This window comes from Simochromis diagramma, unplaced genomic scaffold (assembly GCF_900408965.1).
Source record: "Simochromis diagramma unplaced genomic scaffold, fSimDia1.1 OVJJ01000603.1, whole genome shotgun sequence".
Taxonomy (NCBI): Eukaryota; Metazoa; Chordata; class Actinopteri; order Cichliformes; family Cichlidae; genus Simochromis; species Simochromis diagramma.
Window position 1 is genome coordinate 6,674,653 of NW_024387414.1, and position 25,290 is coordinate 6,699,942.

Here is a 25,290-nt window from a genome sequence, read left to right on the forward strand (position 1 = left end):
TGAATTATCCAGCTAACTGTGTTACAGTTCAGCTCTGCAGCCATATATCCTGGCAGGCTGCTACCGGCTCCTGTTGCTAAGCAACTATTGACAACCTATTAGCGCCACAGAGCCTCTTCACTAAAAGTTTAAACATCTTCGCAATTTGAAATGTATAGAAACTCTGAAAAGATGTGTGCATTGCTATCAGCATACAGTGTACTGATGCAACACTGTGACCTTTCCTGTCTGGCAGATTCTCAGTAAAACACAATAACCTGAGGAGGAGAAATCACATTACTGCTGCCAATTCACATATCAAATAAGGACAATTACTGCTCCAGGCTTTACAAGGACGAGGTGAAAAAGACATTGTGCTGTAGAGTAGGTAAACTTTTACTGCTAGTTTGAAAACTTATAATCATTACAGGAGTTTTCCTTCATTCATCCAACCTCCATTAGAGCTGCAGCCTGTTTTTCTTTGAACTGTCACAAACTTACCAAACCTGTAAACTTTAAAACAAATCCTTTGTATTTTTAACCAGCTCCAGATTTTTGTGGAACACTCTTTGCCTGCAGCGGGACTAAATAATAATAAGGAGCTGTTTCCTTACGCAAGTCACACTCTGACCACCGAAGCTACTCGGCTCCTTCACAGACAAGAACACACACCAACAACAGGTTCAGCTTTTCTCTTCATTTTGTCATATTCAAGTCATATTCAACTACATTTTAAGAACGGTAAGGATTTCCCAGCATACATAATCAAAATTAATGTTTCACCTCATTATTACTCAAAGCTTGATGTCACTCTGCTACAAGAGGACATCAATGGGCCGTAAAAAGTCCAAAATTGTCTTAAATCCACATTTACTGGTAAAAATCCTTAAAACAGATCAAACTCTCTTAAATTATTTTTGCTTCCAATTCTTAGAACACAATGGCATTATTCATGTAACCTCTCTACAGTTAAGACAATGCAATTGCACTGCTGTTAAGGCCACGGTGGCTTAATTTAGGCCCCACAGCCTGCTGAGTTTGCAGTTCACTGTTAGGAATGCTGAAGATGATGAAGGAGAGGGCCTTCCAACCAGCACGCTCATTAGTCTACGGAAATGGAAAGATAGGAAGCGGATAATCCTAGAAATTTTATTTGTGTTGCGGTCTTACCTGATTTCAACTAATAGATATCAGACATCAGATGGATATGTCCATGAGAATTTTGGTCATTAATTATATCTAAAATGTTATTTAAAAGTTCTTTAAATAAACACTGTGATTGATTATTGGTTATGCAATCATTTGCTTCCATTTTTGACTGTAGGAAGGAGCTAAAACTCTCCTGGCTGCTTGATCTTTTTTGCATTTACAGCTTTCACGCTAATGCTTATTAGAATAACAAACTCCAACCCACTGATCTCTCAAAGGGTACACATGGAAAAAAAACGTCATTAAACTTTCTCCAATTTATTCTGTTCAATTATTTAAAAAGCAAACTGTCTAATATTCAAACGGCAATTCCCCATTAAAGTAATGCAAATACAGTTTCAAGCACTTAATCCAAAATCCAAGCACTTTTCAAACCTTGAAAACATCATCTTAAAATTCACGAGTTTGCAGCACCTGCAAAATCCCTGCATGTTGTTGTTAGACTGTATCATGTAAAATCCAAAGTAAACCCATACACTTGAAATAAAGCAGTGCAAATGATAAGTAAAGTGAAAGCTATACATACATATATTTCAATACCTTTAACACAGGATACAGTAATTGCTCTGAGCTCACCTCTCCGCTTTCTTCTAACACATTTGATGAACAACACTGCCAAAGCACCAACAAGCGCTGGAGTAAAATCTCAAAACGCATCCCGACTCCTTTAATGTTTGCTGTACACTTGAATCTCTCTCTCGGGCTATGAAGGGATCCAACTACTGAGCTCATTACATACTCAATTACATCATTTCCTTAGGGATTAATAACACGGTAGGCTCTCATCAGAAGAATTAAAACGAATAAACAAGTTTTCTTTACATACAAATTGTTTATAAACTCCTTACATACAAAAAGTACTGAAATTCACATTTTTTTACAGTGAATTTTTCCATGTGGTTGCCAAAGTGTATCCTTTTCACCTGCAGCCTCAAAAATGTGTGGTAGAAAAAATTTATCGGAACTTTATTGTGAAAAGTGAGGGCAGAACTGTCCATATGTAATAATCGATGAAAAACAATAAGGTGCTATTTTTAGCAGATGGCTTTATGCCTCACGTCATGACACAAGTTTTGGTTAATAATTGAAATTAGCTATACATATGAATGAGTCAGTGCTTTCTCTTCAATGAGATGTTATAATACCCTGTTTTATTCTCAAGGTGTCATTTACAAATGTTAGGACCGCTTTGGTGTTAAGAACTCAAACCTCACTAAAAGGAGAATAGACCAAAAACTAAGAGGGAAAAAAATGGTCCGCCTGCCTCCCTATCCTCACCTATAGTCATGGTCTTTGGATAGTGACCGAAAGACTGTGGATACAAACAGCAATAATGAGCTTTCTTCGAAGGCAGAGTGGCTTGTCCCTTAGAGACAGGTTGATGAGATCAGTCGTTTGCAAGGGGCTCAGAGAAAAGCTGCTACATTTCCACATCGAAAGGAGCCAGTTGAGGTGATTTGAGGATCTGACAAGCACGTCTGCCCGATGTCTAGTACAGACGCCCACCACAGTGGATGCTAATAGCTCAGTCACACCAGAGTTAGAAATAGGAAGAAACCCTCCTTCCAACTAGGAAAAAATAAATAAATCAGTGGTTGCCCATTGATTCAATTGAATGTTTTTGCTGTCAGAGATTCATTGCAAGTAGTTGCAGCGTACAACATCCTCAGTCACCATGCGATCAGTTTTGATCACAGGTTGCCTGGTGGGAAGCAACTTGTCTCCACACAATTACAATTTGACTCAGACCGACTGCAACCACTGTGACAGGTTTGAAGGTTTGCAAGTAATTGCAATCTGATTTATATCTGATGTTTATTTTCTAACTTGTGGTGTCATTTAAAGTAAAACAGACAATGAAGGGCTGGGCATGATTAGGCCATAGGTATCCTGATTGAGGAGCCGAAAACGCTTCGTTTAAGGCTTAAAAACACAACTTCAGGATATCGCACTTACCCACTCAATCTTTTACATACCTTTCTTATAATCTTTTAAGTTTGCCTAGATGATAAAATTTAAAAACGTAAACAGGATAACATGTGTAAGATGTACTTTATGTTCATAAGGCAGCAATGACACATGCCACATACTAACAATGTGTAACAATGTTAGTATACAAGCCTCTCACTGTGTTTTTTTTTCGTTCATTCAAATTTATTTCTCAGTATATTCAATGAATGACGCATCCACAGCACACATCTTAGAAACCCGTCTTTCTTACCTTCCTGCAGGGCATCTTTCATGATGGACGCCCCCCCAGGCGGCTCCAGGCTGCAGGGTGACCTGAAGAAAGGTTGGACCTGCCGACAGGCCTCCTCGCCTGGGCTCACGCCCTCCCACATCCCTCTGAAAAGCCGCACCTTCTCCTCCAGCAGAGACATGATTTCTGTATCCTTTTGCCTCAACAGTTCTGACCAGCAGAGACGGACAGACAGGAAGACACAAAGACAAACAGTGAGAAATCTCAGGCAAATGTGTGTGTGTGTGCTTGCTATCATACAAACAAATTTAATAGATTTCTCTCACCTCTCATTTCCTTTGCTTTAGTCTCTAGCTGTCTCTTGTCATCTTCTGTCTCACTGGGAATCCCTTCATCCTCATCCTTGTCCCTGTCCAATAAAGAAAATAAAGATGATGTACAACATCCCATAAATTAGACAGGATTAAAGACCAACAAACAACCAGAAATCTACATCACTTACAGTGTACAAGTGTTTAATCAATTAACTGGAGTTAAATTATTCACTAAAGTTTTGGTAATTAAAAACTTAAAAACAGTATTCTGAAACATTTTCATTAATTTGCAACATTTTACAGATTTCTTAAAAAGACGAGTCATGAAAAGAACCATTAGCTTCCGTCCCACAGGACAACAGACAAGTCTCCCAAAAGTTTGAGGCACATGAACACATGGTGTTTTTAGTTCAAGAGAAAAAACACACAGAAGCCATAGCCTTTAAAAAAAAAAAATTCATTTCTGCCAATAGCATGATCTCCATTTGTGTTTTGGCAGAAGTCAGACTGCGAGGGAGACAGAGTACCTAATCTCTCTCCTTCCCACTGGCTGCATTCAAATAATCCTCTGCTTATAGCGAGCTGTCCTTGAAGCCAAACCAGCATTAGACTGTCCCTGAGTACATCCTATCCCCAGGTAGAGTAGTGCTAATCCTCCTGACAGCACAGTGCTCTGTCCACAGAACTGGGCTTGGTCTAACTCGTGGTTTACATCACAGATGGACGGGTGATGAGCTCTGAGAGACAGAGCCCTTAATGTAAAGCACAGTGGAGTTTCTTCTGCGGAAGAGGTTGCAGGTTATGGTAAACCAGAAAAGATCGGGGTCTAAGCTTGCTCTTACATGTAGATTACAAGATGCAAAAATAATTGTGTGTCAAGTACATTAATATATTTAGTCTTCATATGTTTTAAAATAAAAACACTGACATGAATTCTACTCACATAGACTGCATGGCTTCCTGGATGAGCTGCATCCAGGTGTTGCGTTCGTCTTTCGAGCTGGCCAGGACCTCCATCATCTCCGGCTTCTCTATGCCTGCCGTGATGAGGAAGAGGCCGCGCTCTTCGTTAGCGACCTCCCTGACAATCAGCTTCTGGAGGGAGATCACGGTGGAGCGCTGATCCTGCAGGGAGAGAGGCAACATGGGAGGAGAATGAAAAAAGAGAAGGGAAAAAAAAGAGAGAGGAGAGATGATAAGGGGAGGGCCAGGAGGGAGGAAAGGGGGTGGAGGGAAAACAAATGGTGAGGATCAGGGAAGAGGATGGAAAAGGCAGGAAGAAGGGTGGGCTAAAGCAGAGGAGGAAAAAGGATAATTACAGGAGAAAAGCGTAAGAGAAACAAAGACAAAGGGATGGATAGGGATCACAGACACAAAGGGGAGAATGAAAAAATATGGAATAAAGAGAAAAGAAGAAGCCAAATTGACATTCTGGCTAATTTTATGATTATCATGGCTGTCGGCTGATTCACAGAGCCTCTGCTAACCTTGCATTCTTAAGAGTGCCAACACTGTAAAGCACATTTTAGTACACCACAAACCACTGCATCATTTCTTTTCAAACTAGTAAAACTCCAAAGCTGTAACCACATCCCTACATTTTTTCTCCAACCACTTGTCTGAGGTTTAAAGAATAGGTTGAGTTTTTTTCCTGTGTGTTTGTCTTCCTGGTGTGACTACATTGTAAACAATAGGAAGAAAATCCACAGCACACGTTCTACAGTTTAAACCAAATCAAGTATTTTAGAGGGGAAAAAAATGTTGTTGATGCAGCACAACAAGTGGAACAGAAAGATTGAGTTTGCACTAAAAACACTCCACATTCAACATGAAGAGGGGGGAACTATGCATTCCTACATCAGTCACCTAAACATAAATGCAAATTGTCACCTTTAATTGGATACTTTCACCAAAAATACTGCAATAACTGCTAACTGCAGCCTTTATCAACAGCCGTCAGTCTGCAGGAACTTATGTGGGCTATTTCTCAGACACTTCTTTGTCAGTTAAACCGATAAAAGGTCTGGAGATTTAGATGTGGCATTTGCATTCAGAAATCCCACAACATGCAACCCAGAAGAGCTCGCAATACTATCTTTAAGCTGCAAAAGCAAAACTAACGCATCACAGAGAGAAAGAGGGGGAACATTACAAGAGACCAGATCAAGAGCTTTGTTACGTGTGGATGGGAAAAAAAAGAACACACAGCTACATAAAAAGGCCTTGATGTCCACAGAAGAGAGCAGTAGTGGATGATCACAGGATCCTTTCCATAGCAAAGGAAAGCAACCAAGCAGAAGGACTCCAAAAACACAAAAACAAAAACCCAACTGAAGACAAGACAGAAACCAGGAAAAATATTTCAGAGGAAGTCTTTTCTGTGTGATGAGCATTGGTTCCAAGCTTTAGGGAGTCACTGACTGAAAGTGTTTAACATGCTGCTAATTTGTCCAATTACATGTGAGTTTGAACTACAATGGCTACCATTCCTGTGCAGTTTATGTAACTTTTTTCCCCATCAACCCATGAGAAAAAAGCACTTTAGCTTTGTTTATTTTTGGGCTTCCAGCTTCAAGCTGTGGTGATGATGCACACATCACACTAGATAGAATAGAGCATGGCCACCACATCTGTGCGCCAGCAAGCTAAGAGCACTGAATGCAACAAAATAGAAAGCTGAGGTGTATTTACTGAGTGTGTAACAATTTCCTAAGAGACAATTTCTGCTTTCAAAGTCGATCATTTCTGCTGTCATTTTGATGTTTGAATCGTCATTCCAGCAAAGATATGGAGCCACGGACAGAAGAGAGCATCTTTGAGGCCAGCCTCAGAGTAATGAAGTAAAAGCAGGTTTAAATTTTGGAGCCATTGTCACAGCGGAAGGTTGCGCTGTACAGTTAAAGCAAATATGACGAAAGATCTTTTGCTTTTCCTTCTTGTTTTATGCTTTTGTCAAACCTCTCAGCTTTGAGTTGTTCAGGCCTTTGACAGAGGCAAGGCAATACTCCCCTGTCTTAATCACTGTTACTAAGTAACAGCAGTTTGAATATATGTAACACAAAAATATGGAGCCAAATCTATAATATGCAGGTTTGGTAATAAAGCTCCAAATGTTTCAGCTGAAAACATTTAGATTCTCCTCGTCTTTTTGTTTATTTCCTATCATCCATTCTCTTTTAGCTCTACAGGTCTGTGTTCCTGTAAAGGTGGTGATGATCTACGACCTGCTACAGTAGCTGCATGTACTCTTGTTGATCCACAGAACTGATGCCTATACTCTCAAAAACAAACCCTCTCCACATGGCTGCCATCCATTTCAAACCACATGTTATTCCCCTTTCTAATGTCAACAGCTCCAACTCAAACATTGCAGGCTTTTTTTTCTTTTTTTCTTTTTTACTGATGGATGTGATTATTAAGCCACCAGCCTGCCTCTGTTTCCATTCCTGCGAGTGTGAGAGAGGGAGAGAGAGTGTGGCATGCCATGAAGCTGTGAGTCCTGTAAACATGGAAAAAACAACTCAAACCTATATGATTTATCACAGCTGGGTTAAGGAGCCCAGGGCCAGATAAGCTTTATTAGGTGCAGCTAACGTGCTAGCAAGAGGCAGGCATTATTTCACAATGGGAGAGCTAAGAAGGGCAGCTCCTGCTAACAGCAACAACAGTGGGAGAGGAAAATATGACAGCATCATCTCTGGCAGCACTCATGAGTTCTTCATAACTGTAGGGCAAAGGAGAGGGAAAGAGATGACCTACCAGCATGGCAAAGACATATTTCTGGTCTTTCTCTTGGAGGAAGACGAAGACGTCTGATAGGAGCAGAGCATGAACCTCTGGAAGACGACCAGAAGAAAATCAGTTGTTGTTGGATTAGTTTAAATACATCAAAATGTTAGACCCTAAAAAGACTAACAAATTTCCCATCCCCAACTCCTCACCCTTTAATCTTCCCTGGGTGTTTTTCAGCTGTAGCGCTCCATCGTGGATCAGCCGCCTCCTAAGCAGATCCTCCCTGGCGAAAATTTGCCCGTTCTTCATCATCATAATCGACTTGTTGTCCATACGACCGTGAAATTCCTTCAGGCGCCGTCTTTTCTCGTGTTCGTTCACCTTGCTATCAACCGCCGCTATCACCTCCTTCACGAGTCGAATAGCCTCCGTCAGGTCAAAGTAGTCTTCGTCGCTCTCTGTGTTAGACGTGTGACAAGATTTTAGAAAATTTATTCTACAAGAGATTACCATAGGAATGTGATTTTAAACCAGCTGAAGCAAAAATGGAGCACCGTTACATTTGGTAGTTTAATGACTCCAATCTAACACACTTAACCCTGAACGGCTCAGACAGGTGGCGTTTAAGTGCGGCAGACGATGAAGTGACATTTTACTTCTCATTTCAGTATTTTAACCGTGGCTGCATTTACACTCACTGGAAGAGAGTACTGAAAGCTTTTTTATGGTTGGTCACAGTGAGTCACACATATTATTATAGAGACATCTAAGACATCTTATAATTTGTTTTTAATTCTTGTACATGTCTAATGAAAAACCTTCATTTACAGTATGTATATAGCAAATTAAAATGATCATTAAGTTTCTTAGTAAGATGTTCGAGCAATACTTGGAGCCAGAATACCTTCAGTGTAGCTTTAACATCATTCCCTATTTTGCCGTTTGATGTTATATTAATTTTGGAGAACGCTGCAGAACAATTTAGAGATCGTGCCTGAAAAGCACAAAATGTACAGATATTTGTGATTAAGAAACAATAGTGTTTTACTCGATGATTAAAATAAATATGTCGTTCTGTATGGATTTTGCATGTTCTCCCCATGTGGGTTTTTCCACATACTTGGCTTCCTTCCACAGTCCAAACACATGGAGTTACGGTAACTGGTGAGTCTGAATTGGCCATAGGTGTGAATGTGAATGCGAATGGTTGTCCGTCACCCCTGATGCGGAAGAAAATGGTTGGATGGAAGGACGGACAGACAGAATAACTTGTTTAGACCTAGAAAAACTTTTTAGCTATCTAGACTTTTTCATTCCCCTGTACTTATGCCTCCATGTGCACACCACAAATCACAAACCGTAGTAATTGATGACTTCGCAAAGCCAACCTGTGGGCTGAATTAGACCCTCTACTCTAAGGGGACTCAAGCCATAAGAGCACCCACTGTATGTGTATATTACATTTTCTCTTTTACAAAATGCTCCTATGCTCCTTACTCTATAAATCCAAATATTTAACTTAATTTCTTTGCAGCAAATTGGACAAGAAGACTGATACCGCTTCCTTTGCATTATCTGCTAACTAGCTGCTGGCGATAGACTCATGCAGTGGACACACACCCAATACATATCAGTTTCAGCTTATGCTCAGCAGGAAAGAGAACGAGGATGGAATTATTTCTAATGAAATACATTTTTAATCAGCGTAGCTGCAAAAGCCATCTGGTTATCTAAATAAAGTGCGCACATAAAAGCCTTGATTAACTTGACAGCGGCTGAGTCACTGTCAAGTGACTCAAGCTTAACATTTATTTATAGAAAAGTACTGGGATTTTGTTTTTTAAAGTATAACAACAAAGGAGTGAAATATCAGGGTCTGCCGTGAGTCAGGAAACATGGAGTCTCCGCTGGGGTACTCTAAGGATTACAGCAAAGTCACGAGTGCCCTTTAAGTCTGCAAAGTGAGGAAAACCCCAGTCAAACTGTCCCGAATGCACACTTGTTGTACTCTATATAACACTCTTGAGTTTTAGGCTCAGCATGCAACATCCTTCCCTAAAGTGGAATATTTTCCTCCTGCGTTGTATGTCTGTGCTCCAAAGCAAGAAAATATAATCTCAAACTGTGACTCTACTGTGTTATTTCCTCTCAGTACATATCAGAGTTGGCAGGAGAGACTCTTCTTAAAGCACCTTGGGGATTAAGGCAGAGCTCCCCCATCCCACATAGAACTATAAACAGGCTTTGGGGAGGGATTAGAGAGAATGCACACAGTGGGAGGCCAGCTGATGAGAGCTGCTTTAAATCAGATATAAATATGGTGTGAAATATTCCAGCTCCTCAAAGTGTGCTTGATCTATTATCCTATAAACATCCATCCAGCACATGTCTCATTTTTCTCAAAATATATGAAACTGTGTGCGAGAAATTGTACTTTTCAGGATGTTTCCTAAAACAAACGGCACACTGCTGTGGGCGGCTTTTCAGTGTACGAACGGAGCCGAATGCTGTCAGGAAAAATATTAATAATGAGGTACTCCAGGAGTTTATTTTCTATTCTCAGGATAAAGGTGATGTGATAACTATTACTGTAGATAAACTCTCTAAATAAATATATAAATGATAGAGAATGATGTAAAGAAAATATTGTATTTGGTTTGTGAAAAGTTCTAAAATTAAAAAAGCCAAAACTGAAATGGGAAAAATGACTTAATTATATTGCTTAAATTTCCAACTTTAAATTCACACATTTTTTTCTGCACTAAGTGAAACTTAGTGAAATTTGGAATTAAGATTTAAGCAGCATCCACATAGGAAGGAAACTTGTAGGAACGCGGTGACCAGACCACAGACTTTATAAGCGACAATGGAAATAACCAGGTCAACCGACTGAAGCAGCTACCATTAACATATTTAAGGGTAGTAAATACATTAGGGCCTTGATGCATACTCAATCATGCAGGTAAGTAAATCCCCAAAAGTTGATTCTGTTCATCTGGACGTAACGTCAGTGGAAGAAACGTTTCGTCACTTATCCAAGTGACCTGACTGCAGGATTCCCCAATCTTATGAACAGTACATTTGCATAATGGCTGAAACCAGCCCACTGAAGGAACAATGGGCTGGGAGGGCAGTTCCTTGATCATTAACATGCAAATACTCATGACCATTGATCAACAGGCCATGGCCATGAGTTGCAATCACAGCATTGTGAGATGGTGACAGATGTACCCTTAGGCCCCCTCCTCGATTCAGACATGGTCTTTCCCTTTTCACGAAAATGGCCTCCTTTGATCAGTGGTTGTTGATCAATGGTCATGAGAATTTGCATATTTTGGTGGTATTAGGGCCTTATTCGGGCAACTGCAACCTGGAATGTTCGCTAGCAACAAACTTACAAAGTGATACTCGATTAGGAAACCTTCTGGTTGTTTTGTCTTTGTTAGTTTCTTGAAGTTGCTTTGCTTGTTAGTTTATTGAAAATGTGTAATAAATATATCGATTAATAAGAAATTCAGTATATTTAGCCTGCAGCAGCAACCTGTAGTAATCCAGCATCTGAAAAATTAGAACCAAGTTCGTGCTTTTGTTTCTACCAGTTTTATAGACAAAGTAAAAACAGTGAAAAAAGGCCAACATGAAAATAACCTTTAGTGTGCTGCAGCAGTCTCTGAATCAGCACGGGGTACTTCGTTATCCTCTGGGTCACAAGAAGGATGCATTCTGGGATGCCAAGCCTCCGCACAATGCTGCTACTCATCTTTTTCTGAAAGAATAAACAAGAGGTGCTTTTAGTAAAACATGCCCACACACAACAGGTGGCAGGGTCTCACATAACCAGCGAGAAGCTGCAAAACTCATTTGGCGTAGAACAATACAGCAGTAGTACTTGAGAGGGTGTTTATTGTTATTGTTTATGACGGCGAGCGCTGGCGTTTCTATAATAAAAATAAACTGCCTCGAGGGTAATACAGCTTTTATTCAAATGTCTCCGGCACATGCCCTGATTGAAATGAACTGCAGATGCAAAATAATACAACTAAAAGGAAAGCAACACAGAATAAGAACAAGCTCTTTGTTCAACGCTACTTCAAGCACTTCCATACAAGAGAAAACAATGTCAGAACTCTATTCAACAAACACAATCGTGTCTGGAAAGCCAGACATCCTGAAGAAAAATGTGTTTTCATCAAAAAGCATGAAAAGAGGCTTCTCCGGAAAGTTCATCTGCTGTGTGACAGACACTTGATAAATCCGCGAGAGAAGCCTGACGCTTACTTTGATGAACGCTTTGAAGCGTTTGTCTTTGGTTAGCAGGTCCTTGTGGAAGTTAACAGCTTCGTTGTGGCGACTGCAGAATCTTCCGTAAACCCTCTTCATGCTTTCACCATTTGATCCCGAAAACTAGAGGAGGAGTTGACAGATGTAAGCACACAAAAACTAATGTTGGTAGAGCAGAAATAAATAAAGGTTAAAAAGCTAACATTATTTTCAAAGTTTCAGAACTTCAAACGTGAGTCGAGACAAATGTTTGGGATTTGTGGGAGCAATATTTGACTCAGAGATTGTGTAAATTTACTTTGGAGGTGTAAACTTAGACGAGAACAAAAAAAAAAAAAAATCAACATTAGGCTTTTCATAACAGCCATGAACACACATGCATTCTGTCGATAACCTTTCAGAAAAACATCTCGTTTCTGTAAAATAAACAGTCATGTTACCTTTTAGGTTTTCTGTAAAACCAGCTTGTGTTAAATCAGCTGTAAAGAATAGAAATGAATTTTGAACCAGCCCCTGCCCCCTCTCACCTGGCTACCCAGGATGTCTCCTATCCTGCTGATGATGAAGCCTCCTTCAAAGACTCTTCCCTCTAACTGGCTCTCCTTTTTCCTCTCCAGGAGGCGCAGGAGGTGCTGTGTGTGGAGCTCAAGTAGATCATCTAGAACGGGGAAGAGCTTCTCCAACATCTGCGGCTCCAGCTGAACCTCCTTCTGCAGGCCTTTGCTGTACACTTCTGACATGATGCGCAGCGTCCGAACGTGATGCATCTCTGTCTGCATCAGTTCTGCAGGACATGAAGGGAAATGACACTTAAGCCTCCGTTATAGTCACTGACATATAACATCAGCATCGCACCATCGCCATTTCCACTTGTATGTGATTCCCTGCATGATTCACCTAAATAACAGGTTTCACAGCTCAGAAAGAGAACAGCTTCACTGGTGGAACAGGAAAAGAAGTAGTCGCTAACAAAGTGGTTATGGAGGTTTTTCCAAAGTTTTCTGCAGACTTTCTCATATTTTCAAACTGCTGCAGCAATCTGTGCCATCTGGGAATCCCTGCACTCATGTATCATAAGATGCCTGCAGAGACTCATGCCTCCAGCAGGTACCCAAAAAGAAATTGGAGGTGCACAATAAGCTGAAATGACAGCCACCAGCATACACCACCTGCTATTCAAATACATCTATACCCTCCCCGTATCAGAGGTGCACAGAGTTTTATAGAGTTCATAACTTTGCAACTGATCTGCAACTACAGTGGTAGGGGTCACTGCATAGCTCGTGTAAAAGGAATACGAAGAAAATTTGACTACAAATAGATTCAAATCAGCTCAGTCGCATTAAGAGTATCTCAGTGCACATTTCAATCAGGTAAAAAAAAGCCATATTAGATCACAGAGCCTGGTAGATACAACTGAAGAACATTCAGGAGAAAGTCCTTAAGTGGGGCCCAATTAAAATACTGTAGGTTCACCCTTAAACAAAGTCCATCAGGCATGAAAATAACAATGACACAGATGAAACAGCAGTGACATTTTTATCTTATCTAACACTGTTAATCCTGGGCTTAAAGGCGTTACCTCCTTTCTCGAGTTTTTGTCTGCTTTAAATAACGTTGGTCCACTTTTACTAGATGCTTCCTCACTAGCTGACACACAGAAATGTAGGAAACCAGGCCAAGAATGAGCTTGATTAAAAATGTTGCTTCTCCATTTAAGAAACGATTACCTTTCCTTGCTTTGCCAGTTACCATCTTCAGATTAAATTACGTTTAATCAAAGTTACTGCAGTGAGTATTATATGTGGTGATTACCGTAGATGACATCTTGTCTCTTCACCAGCTCTTTGTCCAGCTGCTGCAGGTATTGCTGATCCACACCTAAACTCCACGAGTCTGCTTCTAGCTCTTTGGCCTCGGCCTCAAACTCCCCCATCAGCTGCCCGTCCATCATTTCTGTTCCTGAGTCAACAACACAGCCTGAATTAATAAAACTAACTTCCATTTATACGATAATCTACAGGTGAGAGGTTTGGATAAACCACATTAAGTTTCTGTTCGGTGCAGTATATGCATTAATCATTTATTTATTTTTTAAAAAGTAATTATTTTTTCACATTAAACCAGCTTAACTTAAAAAACGTGGAAAATGAATTTGTGTGTGTGTGCCTTTATTAACCTTCATCAGTAAGTGATTCCATGGATTCTGTGACCTGGTTGGTTCTGTTGAGCGAGTCGGTGGACTGAGAGAGATACCGCAGACCTTTAATGGGCATCTCGTCAAACACCGGACTGAATGGAGACACGATAATAAAATTCACGTTATTAATGTTGTCTTTGTAACAGGCCATACACAGTTACCCATATATCTGTTTAAACACATTGTACAGGGGTCAAATAATGCATTAAAAACTAAACTATTAAAAATGAAATTAGATTAAGTACAGAAACATTTCACTCCAACACACACACAGAGCAGCTCACCCAGCAATGTTGCTTATTGAGAGACTCTTGGAGAGGTTGTTTCCCGTGAAAGTCATGATGTTGGTGTGTCTCCGTGATGGGATCATTAAGGTGGAATGGTCCTCAGGGGGCAAGATGGCCGACCAGGGGCGTTCCTTTGTCCCACCAGCTGGACCAGAGCAAACTTAGATTACAACAACAATAATCTGAACACTTTTCAAAACCAGCAGGAGATCCTAACTTATCCTGACTTTTTGGGGCCTCTGGTATAGTTAGAAACCTCGGTTTCATGACAAGTCATTGCTTCCAAATGCTAAATTTAAAAAGCTAAATCACTGACAGGTAAAATCGATGGTTTTACGACTGTATTTTGGCAAATACAGTCCATCTTTTTCTCTCCTCACAGACTGTCTACCTTCTTAAACATAATTTATTAGGAGACTTCAGACAGCACAAAGCTTCTCTATTCAAAGGAAAAAAGGTTTTGTCCTTTGACTAATTTAACAGTTTAAATCTGTTTAAATCATATTTATGTGTATGTGTGTGTGTGTGTGTGGCTGAATTTTCTAGGAGCAACACTTTGAGCTCTGGTCCTAAGAACAACCCCAAAGAAGCACTCTGTCACGGTGTGTAGATAAAAGCTACACTTTTTGCCAACTTTAGTGTAAGTAATTATCAGAACAAAATAAATGTGCACAAAAACCCTTCAATCTCCTCTTATTAGGGGATCAGAGAAGTTTGGCGATAAATCTGCAAATAATTACTGGCTGTGACAACTGTGTAGGCAATCTTGAGCTGGTTTCACACTCACGTTTGTTCCTCATCGTTACTGTAGGAAACAAGCTCGAATCTGGTACCGCAAACTGCTGGTTGGGCAACTAAGCAGAGAAACGGTGAGAAAAAGCATAAATGAAAAGAAAATCGATATTGGCTTCGGGACAGCAGAGTACTACAGAATCGGTGGAGGAGTAACTGCGAGGAAGCTGTACCTTCATCTTCACCTTGGCACAAACAGCCAGGCTGTCTCTGCAGCCCTTGTGGACGGAAGCATTGCAGTCTGGAAAGAAAAGAAGGAGTGAATACTGTTAGCCTGATGGTGGTGGTGGTGGGGCATGTGAGGGTGTGCGGAAAAGTGGGGGCTAGAAAATCTGACTGGTTTTTCATAGCCGGCCAGGAAACTCCACCAGCCTGCTAATGAAAGCCAGACTGGAGCAAAGCATGTGATGCAATCGAGGGGTAATGCTGCTCGTGGACGATGGGGGGAAAAAAAACAGATATGACACACACGCACGTCACCACCGAATTGCATGGGAAAATTTAAATCATGTAAACATTCTCGAATCACCATTTAAGAACAAAGTCATGGTTTTAGATTGCTGACATTTGACCTCTTCTACAGGCTGATCTGTCCACTAAACTCAAATTCTCAGTTTTTCCTAATATTCGCTCTTTATTTTTAATGCTCACATCAAGGAGGGAAAAAAATGGTGGCTGATCAGGATTTAATCATACGGGCATATTTCCAGGAGACAGAAGTCCACTCAACACACATGTGAAACCCACAAACGCACTATCAGACCTAGTCACCCAAGCTAGAATGCATACAGTGCAACATTTCCGTTCCTGGGATTACTTCAACAGCCGCTTTTAGTCTGGGTGAGAAAATAGCGCTGCACGAGTCAGAAAGGCAGCAACACTGTCAGGGCTGGGAGCTATCGCCTGAAAATGTCTCACTGTAAAAATATTAGCAAGTAGAAGATTGCATGATTATCAAAGCACCTTGATTTCCTGCAGTGATATATTTTTTTTACATGCCTCTGGATTTTATTAGGTTTTTTTACTGCTTTTTGGTGACGTCCAAATAAGACCAGCTAATCTGAGACAAAGGATCACTGTATTCCTCTGCTGAATGGACACTAGCCAGAGTACAAACCTCCCTCACACTGTCTGTGGCTCTAACAATCTGAACCAGACTGACTGAATACAACAGGGGCTGTTTTTGCCAGTCTGAAGCATCTGAGGCAGATTGTGGCCAAGAGGTCTGCTGTGATCCATCGCAGAGCTTGTTTCTCCTTTTTAGGCTTTTTCTGGGCTTGCGCCAAAGACTTGTGCAATAAACTAGAACCTCTTTAGGGCTGCCTCTGCCGCTCCAGTAAAAAACAATGCAAAAAAACAGAGTTCTGTTGTCTGTAATCAAAGTCTGACTGGGTTGCATTAGAAGTAGCTCTTTGGGGAGTTTCGCTGCAGCTGCACAACTAACTGCTAATATAAATTTCAGTTGGTGTTTCATGTTTTCTTGCACTGTCCTTTATAATCAAATAAAGGAATTCTAATTGACTTTTTCTTTAAATTAAATCTTTTCATTTAGTGCCTAAATGTAAACACAGAGCCTTTACAGTAAACTGACTTGACCTACTGTAGGGTCTGACTCCTCTGCTACTCATGCAGTTCCTGTTCATGAGCTACGATTTAGAGATATTACCTAAATGCATCACATGCAGGAAATCAGTTGTTGTGAAAGTTAACAGATATAAACATAGCTTTACTGCTCTGAAAACAATGACTGAACACGCGTCTGTGTCACTGCTAAAGGTGTCGTTTAACTGACATAGAAACACTGTTTTCTTGCTATACAAATGTGTGTCATGTCCCATCACACATAAGGCAGGCTGTAGTCCACCAAGGATATCCTCCATACATTTATGTTTGTTTTAAAAATTTCAACCAGGGTCCTGCTTTAGAACTACCTGCAAAAGGTGCCAAATAACCTCTTAACCATTTGCTCACTGTCAACTTCAGTCATGCCGGTCACCCATGATTGCTATAAAAACACTAAACTACTGTAAACCAGATAATTAAATTGAGCTTGCATTGCATTAACTTAGCAGTGATACGGGTGTTTACCTTTTTTATTACCAAATTGCTTGAATTAATGTAACTTATAGCTGAAATATATCAGTAGAATTCAGCTGAGGGGGAACAACGCTGGTAACACAAAACAACTTTTAGCCAAGCAGCAACCCCAGATGCTGCCGCTAAACGAGAATCACTCCACACAGACTCTCATTTTAAAATGCCCAACTTCAGCTACAAAGTGAACACCTCATTTTATTTTTCAAATTAACAAATTTAAATTGGCAAGTTGGTATATTAAGTTGGTTTAATTGACAGGTGCGCTGACATGTACAGCTTTGGCTGGCAGCTGTCTGCTAGGCCAGTTCTTAACAAAATTATCTGACAAATAACACGGCCTGCTTTGTGGTACAGCCGTCAAAGAAGTCTGTGCTACATTTTTGGCAGGAGAAATTCTACACTGTATAATTCTGCTCCTCAGCACCAACTTAGCAGCCATTTGTGCCTGTTTGTTTGGGAATGCAGCTTGCTAACCGAGATAGCTAGCGTTAGCTGACAACTTGACTCTTTTAATCCTAATATGGTCACCTCAGGCTTTTTAAAACAAGTGTGTACCAACAATGAAGCCTCAAAATGCATAATCCAGAGACTACTGGGTAATTTCATAGACGTGTGGTCCATCATTTACATACAGTCTGTGCTTTTAGCCAAACTATGAGAACTGCTAATCAAAACAACTTTAGACTCAGCACCACTCTTACTTAGGTTCTCAGTAACACACATAACAAGTGTGAAGTGGATCGGATGAATGGTTGTTGAGAGACAAAGACGAGAAGAAACATAAACTAACATATTCAAACATGCATATTCCTGGATTTATTGGTGAAATCTTTTCATTTCCTCTCCTTATGTTCAGCATCGTCTTTCAGAAACGACTCGCAGCTTAGTGTGCTTTCAGATAAGAAATTAAAATCTTCTAATAAAATAATTAAAGGTTATTAGGATTTAATATAATTTAAAGCTACAGCAACTCTGCAGAAAACCAACAAGACAAAAAGAAAAAAAAAACAAAGTTACTTACATGTGCAATGGAACGCATCCTTGCCATTAAAACCTTTATTGCACTGGGAGCACTGGGTGGCGTGGTTTGAGCTGACTGGTGTAAAAACATGACCGTTCACAATCTTCTTGTCCTTCTCCTTGCCCTCCTTGTCCTTCTCCCGTTTGTCTCGCTCCTTTTCCTGCACAAATGGAAATTAATTAGTTAAGAAGACAACCCAACCTTGAACTTCGCTAATTGCTTCAACTTTGCCATCCAATTAGAAGTTTCGAAGTGAAGCGTGGTGACGTGTAGCATCCACTAACATACCAGACACTGACACTGGGCCAGTCGCTTCTGTTAAATTCCAATCTGAACCCTGCAGAGCAACATTATTACTCGGATGTAGGACGCAGCGGGAGGGTTTGCATATTAAGTGATGCATTATTTATCCTGACAACAAATTGTCTCATTAAGGAACTCTTTAAAATAAATTTCAGACACTTTGAATCATTTTTTCTGAGGTGAGACAGAAGACTAAGAGGTGGAGATCTTCAATGACCATTTATCCCAAAAGGGCAGCATATTTTCATATTACGTATTCGTTTGGTTTCTCAAGACACTCGAATGCTACTATTCAAAATCTCTTATGAAGAATGAGGCATTTCTGCAGGATGCATGACTGGTGACGGAGACGCACTGTCTGGGAATCACTTCTATGACCTTTCCATAACAGGGTGGGCTTTCTGCTGCCTCTGCATTAATGGATGAGATCGTCCTCAGCAGCTGGTCATCTCTGAACACTGAGCTGAATCACAATCCCATAAAGTGATGCAGAGAAGAACAGAGCTCTCATTCTCTTGGATTTACATCACAGAGCCTCCACCCAAACCCAGAGGAAATGGGAAAATGCAGTTTTCCAGCTCATTTTAATGACCAGCCTTGGGCCTCTTGGTTTGAAGGGACCACAAAGCTCTGACATACTAGAGCTCATTTGGTTCAGCCATTTCAAGATACCAAAAGCCTGACTGGCCCACGCTATGTTTCAGAGCCAGTACAACACACAGCTTTCATTCTCACTTCCTGCAACAACTGTCTAACCAGCACTAAACCACAATAAACGGCCCGAAAAAGTGTTCTTCATGGCAGCAAGAATGCTTGTTTGATATCACGCCTATTGATGCCCGGCAAAAAAAAAAAAAAAAAAACAAGAAAACGCCAGCAGTTCAACGCATTTGAAAAAGATGATTCTCTGTACTCTTTGTTTTGGCTGCAAGCATACACAACAGGATAAGTAATCACTAGTGACATCTAAACCAGAGATTTAAACAAAAAGACATTCCAGTAAAACACACTGTTAACGGGCAATGACTTCACTGGAAAAAGACATCAGCCCAGAGGAAAACACCAGCCCCTTTTAACATGATATTGTGACAGTCTCTTTCACTACAATTCAACTGGGAAACCAGAGCACTGTGTTAGCCTACCTCCAGCCAACCTTTCCATCTCAGTGAGAAGCCACGGCTCCCTGGGAAACTCCTGTATAACATCCCTGGTTGTGGCTCAGTGGCTCAAGCTACTACCAGCAAGTCTCCATTAGGAAGGCTGTGAATGAGGAAGTCACTGGCTCGCTGCGGGAGGTGCTATTTCTGCAATGACCCTTCCTTCAGTCTGACAGAGACATGGTGACAAAACTGCACAAACTAGATCCCCTTCCAGAACAGTCAGACTTTCAATGTTTAACCTAAAGAGGAAGACACAAATTATCCTCCTTAAAACTGGTTCTGGTTTATTAATGACAGGAAGAAATGAGATTACCAATTCTTCAACACATTTGACAGTTACAGATGCAATCTCAATGCTCCAAGGAGAGCCAATAGACACCAGGCAAACCCATTTTGAACATCAAAGCTTTAACGGTGGCCAATAACTCTGACAGAGAGCAATGAGCTGCAGGCGGAGGGAAGCCTTTTCAGAATCCTGTTGCTTTAAAAGCAAAGTGACGGCTGAGGTTAGAGGGGAGATTATTAAACCACCAACTCTATCTTCCTGTTTTACTTCCTGTTCACCCTTCAGTGTCTCTTTGCAAGGGCTGCATATTTACAGGAAGCAAACAGACATTTCACTTCCCAATCAGAAATAAAAACTCTGTGCTAAATTCAGGGCATTTCAGACCCTTTAATCACCACATGGTACAAATTTAAATGCACGCTTTGTGATCAAAGCAGCTATGACTGGCAGCAGAAACATGGATATCTATCATTACAGCCCGTTTTTCTTTTCTAATACTTTCAGGTAGCATCTAACACCAATTTTGATCATGAAGTAAACTACATATTACCTTGAATAGCTATTAAAGGTAATATGTTAATTTGTGGTTTTAGTGAAAACAGAATTTGCCTTTTGTACTTCCTGGTGCTGTGTGAGTGTCCTTTGGTTCAATATACTGTCACAACAATCACACACAGTTTATAGCTGTGTAAGGTCTACCACACAGCCCACAACTGGATATATTGGATATAAAAATGCTGTATAATTACATTACTGCTTATAATCTGTGAATTAAATGAAAGACTATTTAATACCTTCCAAGGCCTCTTTTTTGGGGAGAAGATTGAATGCAATTATTTTTACTTTTAAGCACCCACAGCTACCCCGTTGAGTTTTAAAGTCTTGATACAGACAACTGTATTCCTAAATCATATTAATGGCTACTGCAATACAGTAAATGCCACTTCTGCAATTTAAAGTGAGCAGTGCTGAGCATTGTGATTTTTAAATGCAGTACTGTACAATAATTTCCATGTCATAATAGTGCTGAAGCCATTGTTTCACTAAAGTAACTTATTCTGATCGATATTTCAACAAACTAACAGCATATTATTGTCACCCTGTGACAGGAATGGAGACACTGCAGGTAGATCCCCTAACGGAGTACGAAGGGCAGGAGAAAGAAAGTCTGCTTTGACCACATCTTACATAGAGGCTTATCTCTCTGAGAAGACATTGCTGTGAGGCGCTTGGGAAATTTGAGAGTGGGAAGTTGCATCTAACAATGACTTGGGCAAAGGCAGGACATATAAGGAGCTTTTGAACCAGAGGGGCCTATTCATAGTTCTTAGAACTTTTTAAAGGAAGTCTTTTGTGTGGCGTTGCATGAGGGACCATCAAAGTTCTCAGAAGCTCATTTGTCTGTCATTTTTTACCTCCTACTTTACGGTTGATCCTCCAGCAGAAGGGGAAGCTCTAACTGACATAAGTGTGTGGTCTGAATGCAAGCATGCATTGCAACATGATGAACGTCTTATTTGTAAAAAGAACACGTAAACTTAACATAGAAATTACAGAAAAACCATCAGTTAGCTCTTAAACATAAAACACAAACAGTTGAGCTGGCAGGGAAGACCAGGCGTTATTAAGCCTGTGTGCTACAGAGGAAATAAAAACTCCTGTCACCTCCTTAAAGGAAAACAAAAGTACTTCCTCTCAACTAACTTTTTCGCATAGAGTGAAGCCAGCGTAGGGAGAAAATAATGACGCTAGAATAGAAACTAAATGACACATTCATCAAAGTGAAGCTTAATTGGTTTGGTTTACTGCATGTTATCCTTGGAAAGAGCCATGCATTTGTTTGTAGAGTAGATGGAAAGGATTTGTTAAGCCTAGTTTATGGTCATCTCATTGGTTGTTTTGCATGCCAACTGCAAAGCTGCAAAAGTACAATCGCGATTTGAACGATAGGTATTCAAGAGAGTAGTAAGGACCCGAGATTCAGGAGCACTGTTATAAGCGTAGAAGCAAAGAAATTGGAGGTTTTTCCCACAGTTTTCTCTGGAGAGTGTCATCTTTTCAAACTCCTGCAGCATCTCCAATTGTATCGGAGAATCTCTGAGCTCCTGTACTGATGTTTATTTGAAATGGTGGTAAAGACCGACATGATCTTACATTCATGCCTTCGACCTGCCTGCACCCGGTTCCCAAAACAAGGGGTGCACATCAATCTGAAACACCAAAGCATGACTCAGTTCTGATGCAAACATTGGCTTACGCTGCCACACGTAAACAGACTTTAATAAGGATTCTGGATCCTATTATCAGCCACAGTAGGAGCTCTGCCTGAGGTTAGTCTGTGATACACCTGACATAAAAAGACAATTAGCCACTCGTAATGTTATGTTATTTTAACTTAAATCAGAATGCAAGGCATCTGCCATCAGGAAACTCAAACGCACAGTATGCTCCAACTTATTCTTGTGGTTGTAGTTTAGTTGTTGCTATGCTAATCGCCGCCTGCTTAATACACCACGCACCTATTGGGAGTTGTAGTGAAAACAAAGAAAAGAAAAAGAGGACAAACATATGTAGTTCTTGAGGTGCCACACCTATAACTGTTCAGCCCAGAACTGCCTATAACAGCCCTGCTGTGAGACTGAAGCTAGTCAGGGACCAACAGAACAAGAAGCTTAAGATTCATATATGTGTGAATACTTGAAAACTGTGGTTGGGCATTAACTGCTCACTGCTCAAAGGGGATACACTTGTAAGAAAACACTGAAGGTGGTTGCCTACTGAATGAACTGTAAGAAGCAGACTACAGTGAAGTGTAGTCAAAAGAAGAAAAACTCCATGTTCCCTCACCCTGGTCTTTTTGTACATCTTGTTCTTGAGGTAGCTGAAGGTCCGGCTAACTTTTGTCACACTCTTTCCCTCTGTGTCACTCCGCAGAGGCCCAGGCTCCTCCTCTGATATACTGGAACACACAAACAGGTTTAATTTCATCTCCAGCAGCTGCATTCACACAGCATACCTGTTCACACATTGTGAAATGGTTCTTTGAAGCACCATAAAGGTCTTATGGAATCATTTGACCACTACTCCACACTGCTCTTTATAGGACTATAAAAGGTCCTCCAAGCAATGAAAGCCTGAAGAACAATTTTCTGGTAAAATGTAAGCGCAGGATTAGACTGACCTGTATGCTAGTGACCCAGAGGTGCTGGAAAACCTCATACCTGGAAAAAAAAAGGAGAGGAAGTGAGTGGCAGGATAGTAAAAACAAAAAAATATATGTCTTTAGGGGCTGACCGCACTTTTTTCCTGATTATAATTGAGAGTAAGCTACAGATTTGGCTCCCTAAAGGTAAATATGCAACACTTTAGGTACCCTTGTACAGCTGTGTGACAACTGACAACCCACTGACATGAATAAAGGAGGCCAACAGCTATGTTGAGGACTTCCTTTTCTACCATCTCCTTTAAAGGTGACCTATTATGATTTTTTCCCCCCATTATGGTCAACTAAAGCACAAAGCTGAAACTATAAACACAACAACCCCACACAACTGCAAGGGGCAGCCAATCAGCAGAAAGTGTAAAAGCTATTTTTTGCCATCCCCAACTTCAGAGGCCAATTTCAAGTAATAATTAATAAAAATGATTGAAGTATAATTTTAGTAAAATAAAAGCACAATCATAAATGTATTTATTATTTTTCCCTGGTTGGCCAGTCCTCACCTGCTGTAGCTCTGTGCTCTAGAGGAAGTGAGCTAAACTGCTCTGTTTTGAGACGGGGGGGATAAACGAGGGGCTGTAATACAGTCAAAGACTAAAATTATAGAGTTTTAAATTATTGAAGGCTGGACAATGGATGATGACTCGGGCAAAATTTCATATTTTTTGGTTTGCTCATCCTATTAGAACAAAGCTATGCTGGGTGTAGCTCCTCCCAGACTCTATTGTTGAAAATCTGGATTTTCTGGCTGCAGTAACAGCCAGAACATGTGTGTTTTTCAATTAATCTCTGTGCCAAACGTTAAGCACAGAGTTAAACATAAGGCATGCATCTTTTCTAGGCAACGAGCTGCTTCTCTCTAAACAATCATTTCTACCAATATCCAGACGCACACGGAAATATGCAAAGCGCTGCTCGCATGCGCTGCAGAAGAAAGTCAAACCCAAAACAGGATAATGAGGACAAAATCTTGGCCTGCCTGTGTTCCCAGCAATGGAGACAAGGAGACAGAGAACAGTGCTAATGGAAATATTGCACAGATAAGAAAAAGGAAGGAATGCCTCGGTGTCTTTGACTAAAGGTGACAGGCTCGTATTTATCTGCAGAGAAGAAAGGGCTTCCTCAGTTCACCTGCGGTGTTTATGATTATTTTCCTCTTTCTCTGGTAATTGTGTTTCAGTTTTTTCAAAAAGACTGAAGTAAAGCTAGTTTATGTAAAGGTCATCCGATTCTTGTGCTGCGTAGGAAACACGAGAAGCCAAGGTCTTATTTATTGCTGTCAACGTGGATTATAATTTAAACACAATGCTGCCTAGGCGAAAGGTGATTTTCTACACTAGCAATCTGGCTACAAGCGTTGTCTAATTGCATTCTCACACTGCAAGTAGATTAATATCAGCAGCAATTAGAAGCTTCTTCATGACAAGATTGTTGCGGCTGAATGTTTGGACTTTATCTTTGATGAAGTTTAAAGAATAAAAATTTTAATTTTCCTTCAGACAACTTTGCTTCTTCTGTTTGACTCAGTCTAGGAAGCATTTCACGCACACACTTCATGTTGAGTCACAAGTAAACACTTCAGTGTGGGTATCAGGCTAGCTGCTAGCTGATCTGGGTGCATCGCTGTCATCTTTGCAGCTCAGATCCAGGTTGCTAACCGGAGCAGCTACTGTTCTCCTTCTGACATCACAGCTATTTTCTACTGCAGCTAAGTTTACATGTCAGTACTTACTGAAGTCATCCTCATCATCACTAGATGAGGAGTCCCCATAAATGAACTGAGACTTAGATTTGGTGAGGATGGGGGAAAGGTTGAAAGAGAAGGAAATTCGCCTCTTACGTCTCAGGCGTCCCACCGCTGGGGAGCAGGAAGGAAAGAACCACAACAGGCACTGATCACTTATTGAAATATATAATAACCTAATAATAGTGAGGATGGGGGCAGGAAGTGGAGATGTACGGGAAACGTGTAATAAGAGCGATTCAGTTTAAATATCTGCATGTTAAACTACCACTTTCTCTCTTTATCTAGCTTTTTGACCTTTTTTTCTATTCTCTTTGCGATGGGGCTTACAGTGAAAAACATAATGAACTCTAAATTTCCAATTACAAGCTGAAATGATTGCGTCCCTCTGCTGAGTCTGGTGATGTTAAAATGAGGAAATGAAGAATGAGGACTTTGCATTGTACTTAAATTTAGTAAGTTAAA

General features: G+C 40.5%; 1 protein-coding gene across 6 annotated transcripts in view; it reads right to left on the reverse strand.

Annotated features, from left to right (window-relative positions):
- LOC120721343 (A-kinase anchor protein 13) overlaps nucleotides 1-25,290 on the reverse strand; it is a 125,678-nt gene that overhangs the window by 13,795 nt on the left and 86,593 nt on the right. For all 6 annotated transcript variants that reach the window (XM_040011610.1, XM_040011609.1, XM_040011605.1 and 3 more), the window contains 16 exons: nucleotides 23,043-23,082; nucleotides 22,709-22,820; nucleotides 18,113-18,272; nucleotides 15,168-15,235; nucleotides 14,990-15,056; nucleotides 14,200-14,347; nucleotides 13,895-14,007; nucleotides 13,531-13,677; nucleotides 12,243-12,499; nucleotides 11,713-11,838; nucleotides 11,083-11,200; nucleotides 7,644-7,892; nucleotides 7,462-7,538; nucleotides 4,646-4,827; nucleotides 3,715-3,797; nucleotides 3,410-3,598 (listed from right to left, as the gene is read on the reverse strand). In XM_040011610.1, coding sequence (XP_039867544.1) covers nucleotides 3,410-3,598; nucleotides 3,715-3,797; nucleotides 4,646-4,827; nucleotides 7,462-7,538; nucleotides 7,644-7,892; nucleotides 11,083-11,200; nucleotides 11,713-11,838; nucleotides 12,243-12,499; nucleotides 13,531-13,677; nucleotides 13,895-14,007; nucleotides 14,200-14,347; nucleotides 14,990-15,056; nucleotides 15,168-15,235; nucleotides 18,113-18,272; nucleotides 22,709-22,820; nucleotides 23,043-23,082 — 2,136 coding nt within the window. The remainder of the gene's footprint in view (nucleotides 1-3,409; nucleotides 3,599-3,714; nucleotides 3,798-4,645; nucleotides 4,828-7,461; nucleotides 7,539-7,643; nucleotides 7,893-11,082; nucleotides 11,201-11,712; nucleotides 11,839-12,242; nucleotides 12,500-13,530; nucleotides 13,678-13,894; nucleotides 14,008-14,199; nucleotides 14,348-14,989; nucleotides 15,057-15,167; nucleotides 15,236-18,112; nucleotides 18,273-22,708; nucleotides 22,821-23,042; nucleotides 23,083-25,290) is intronic.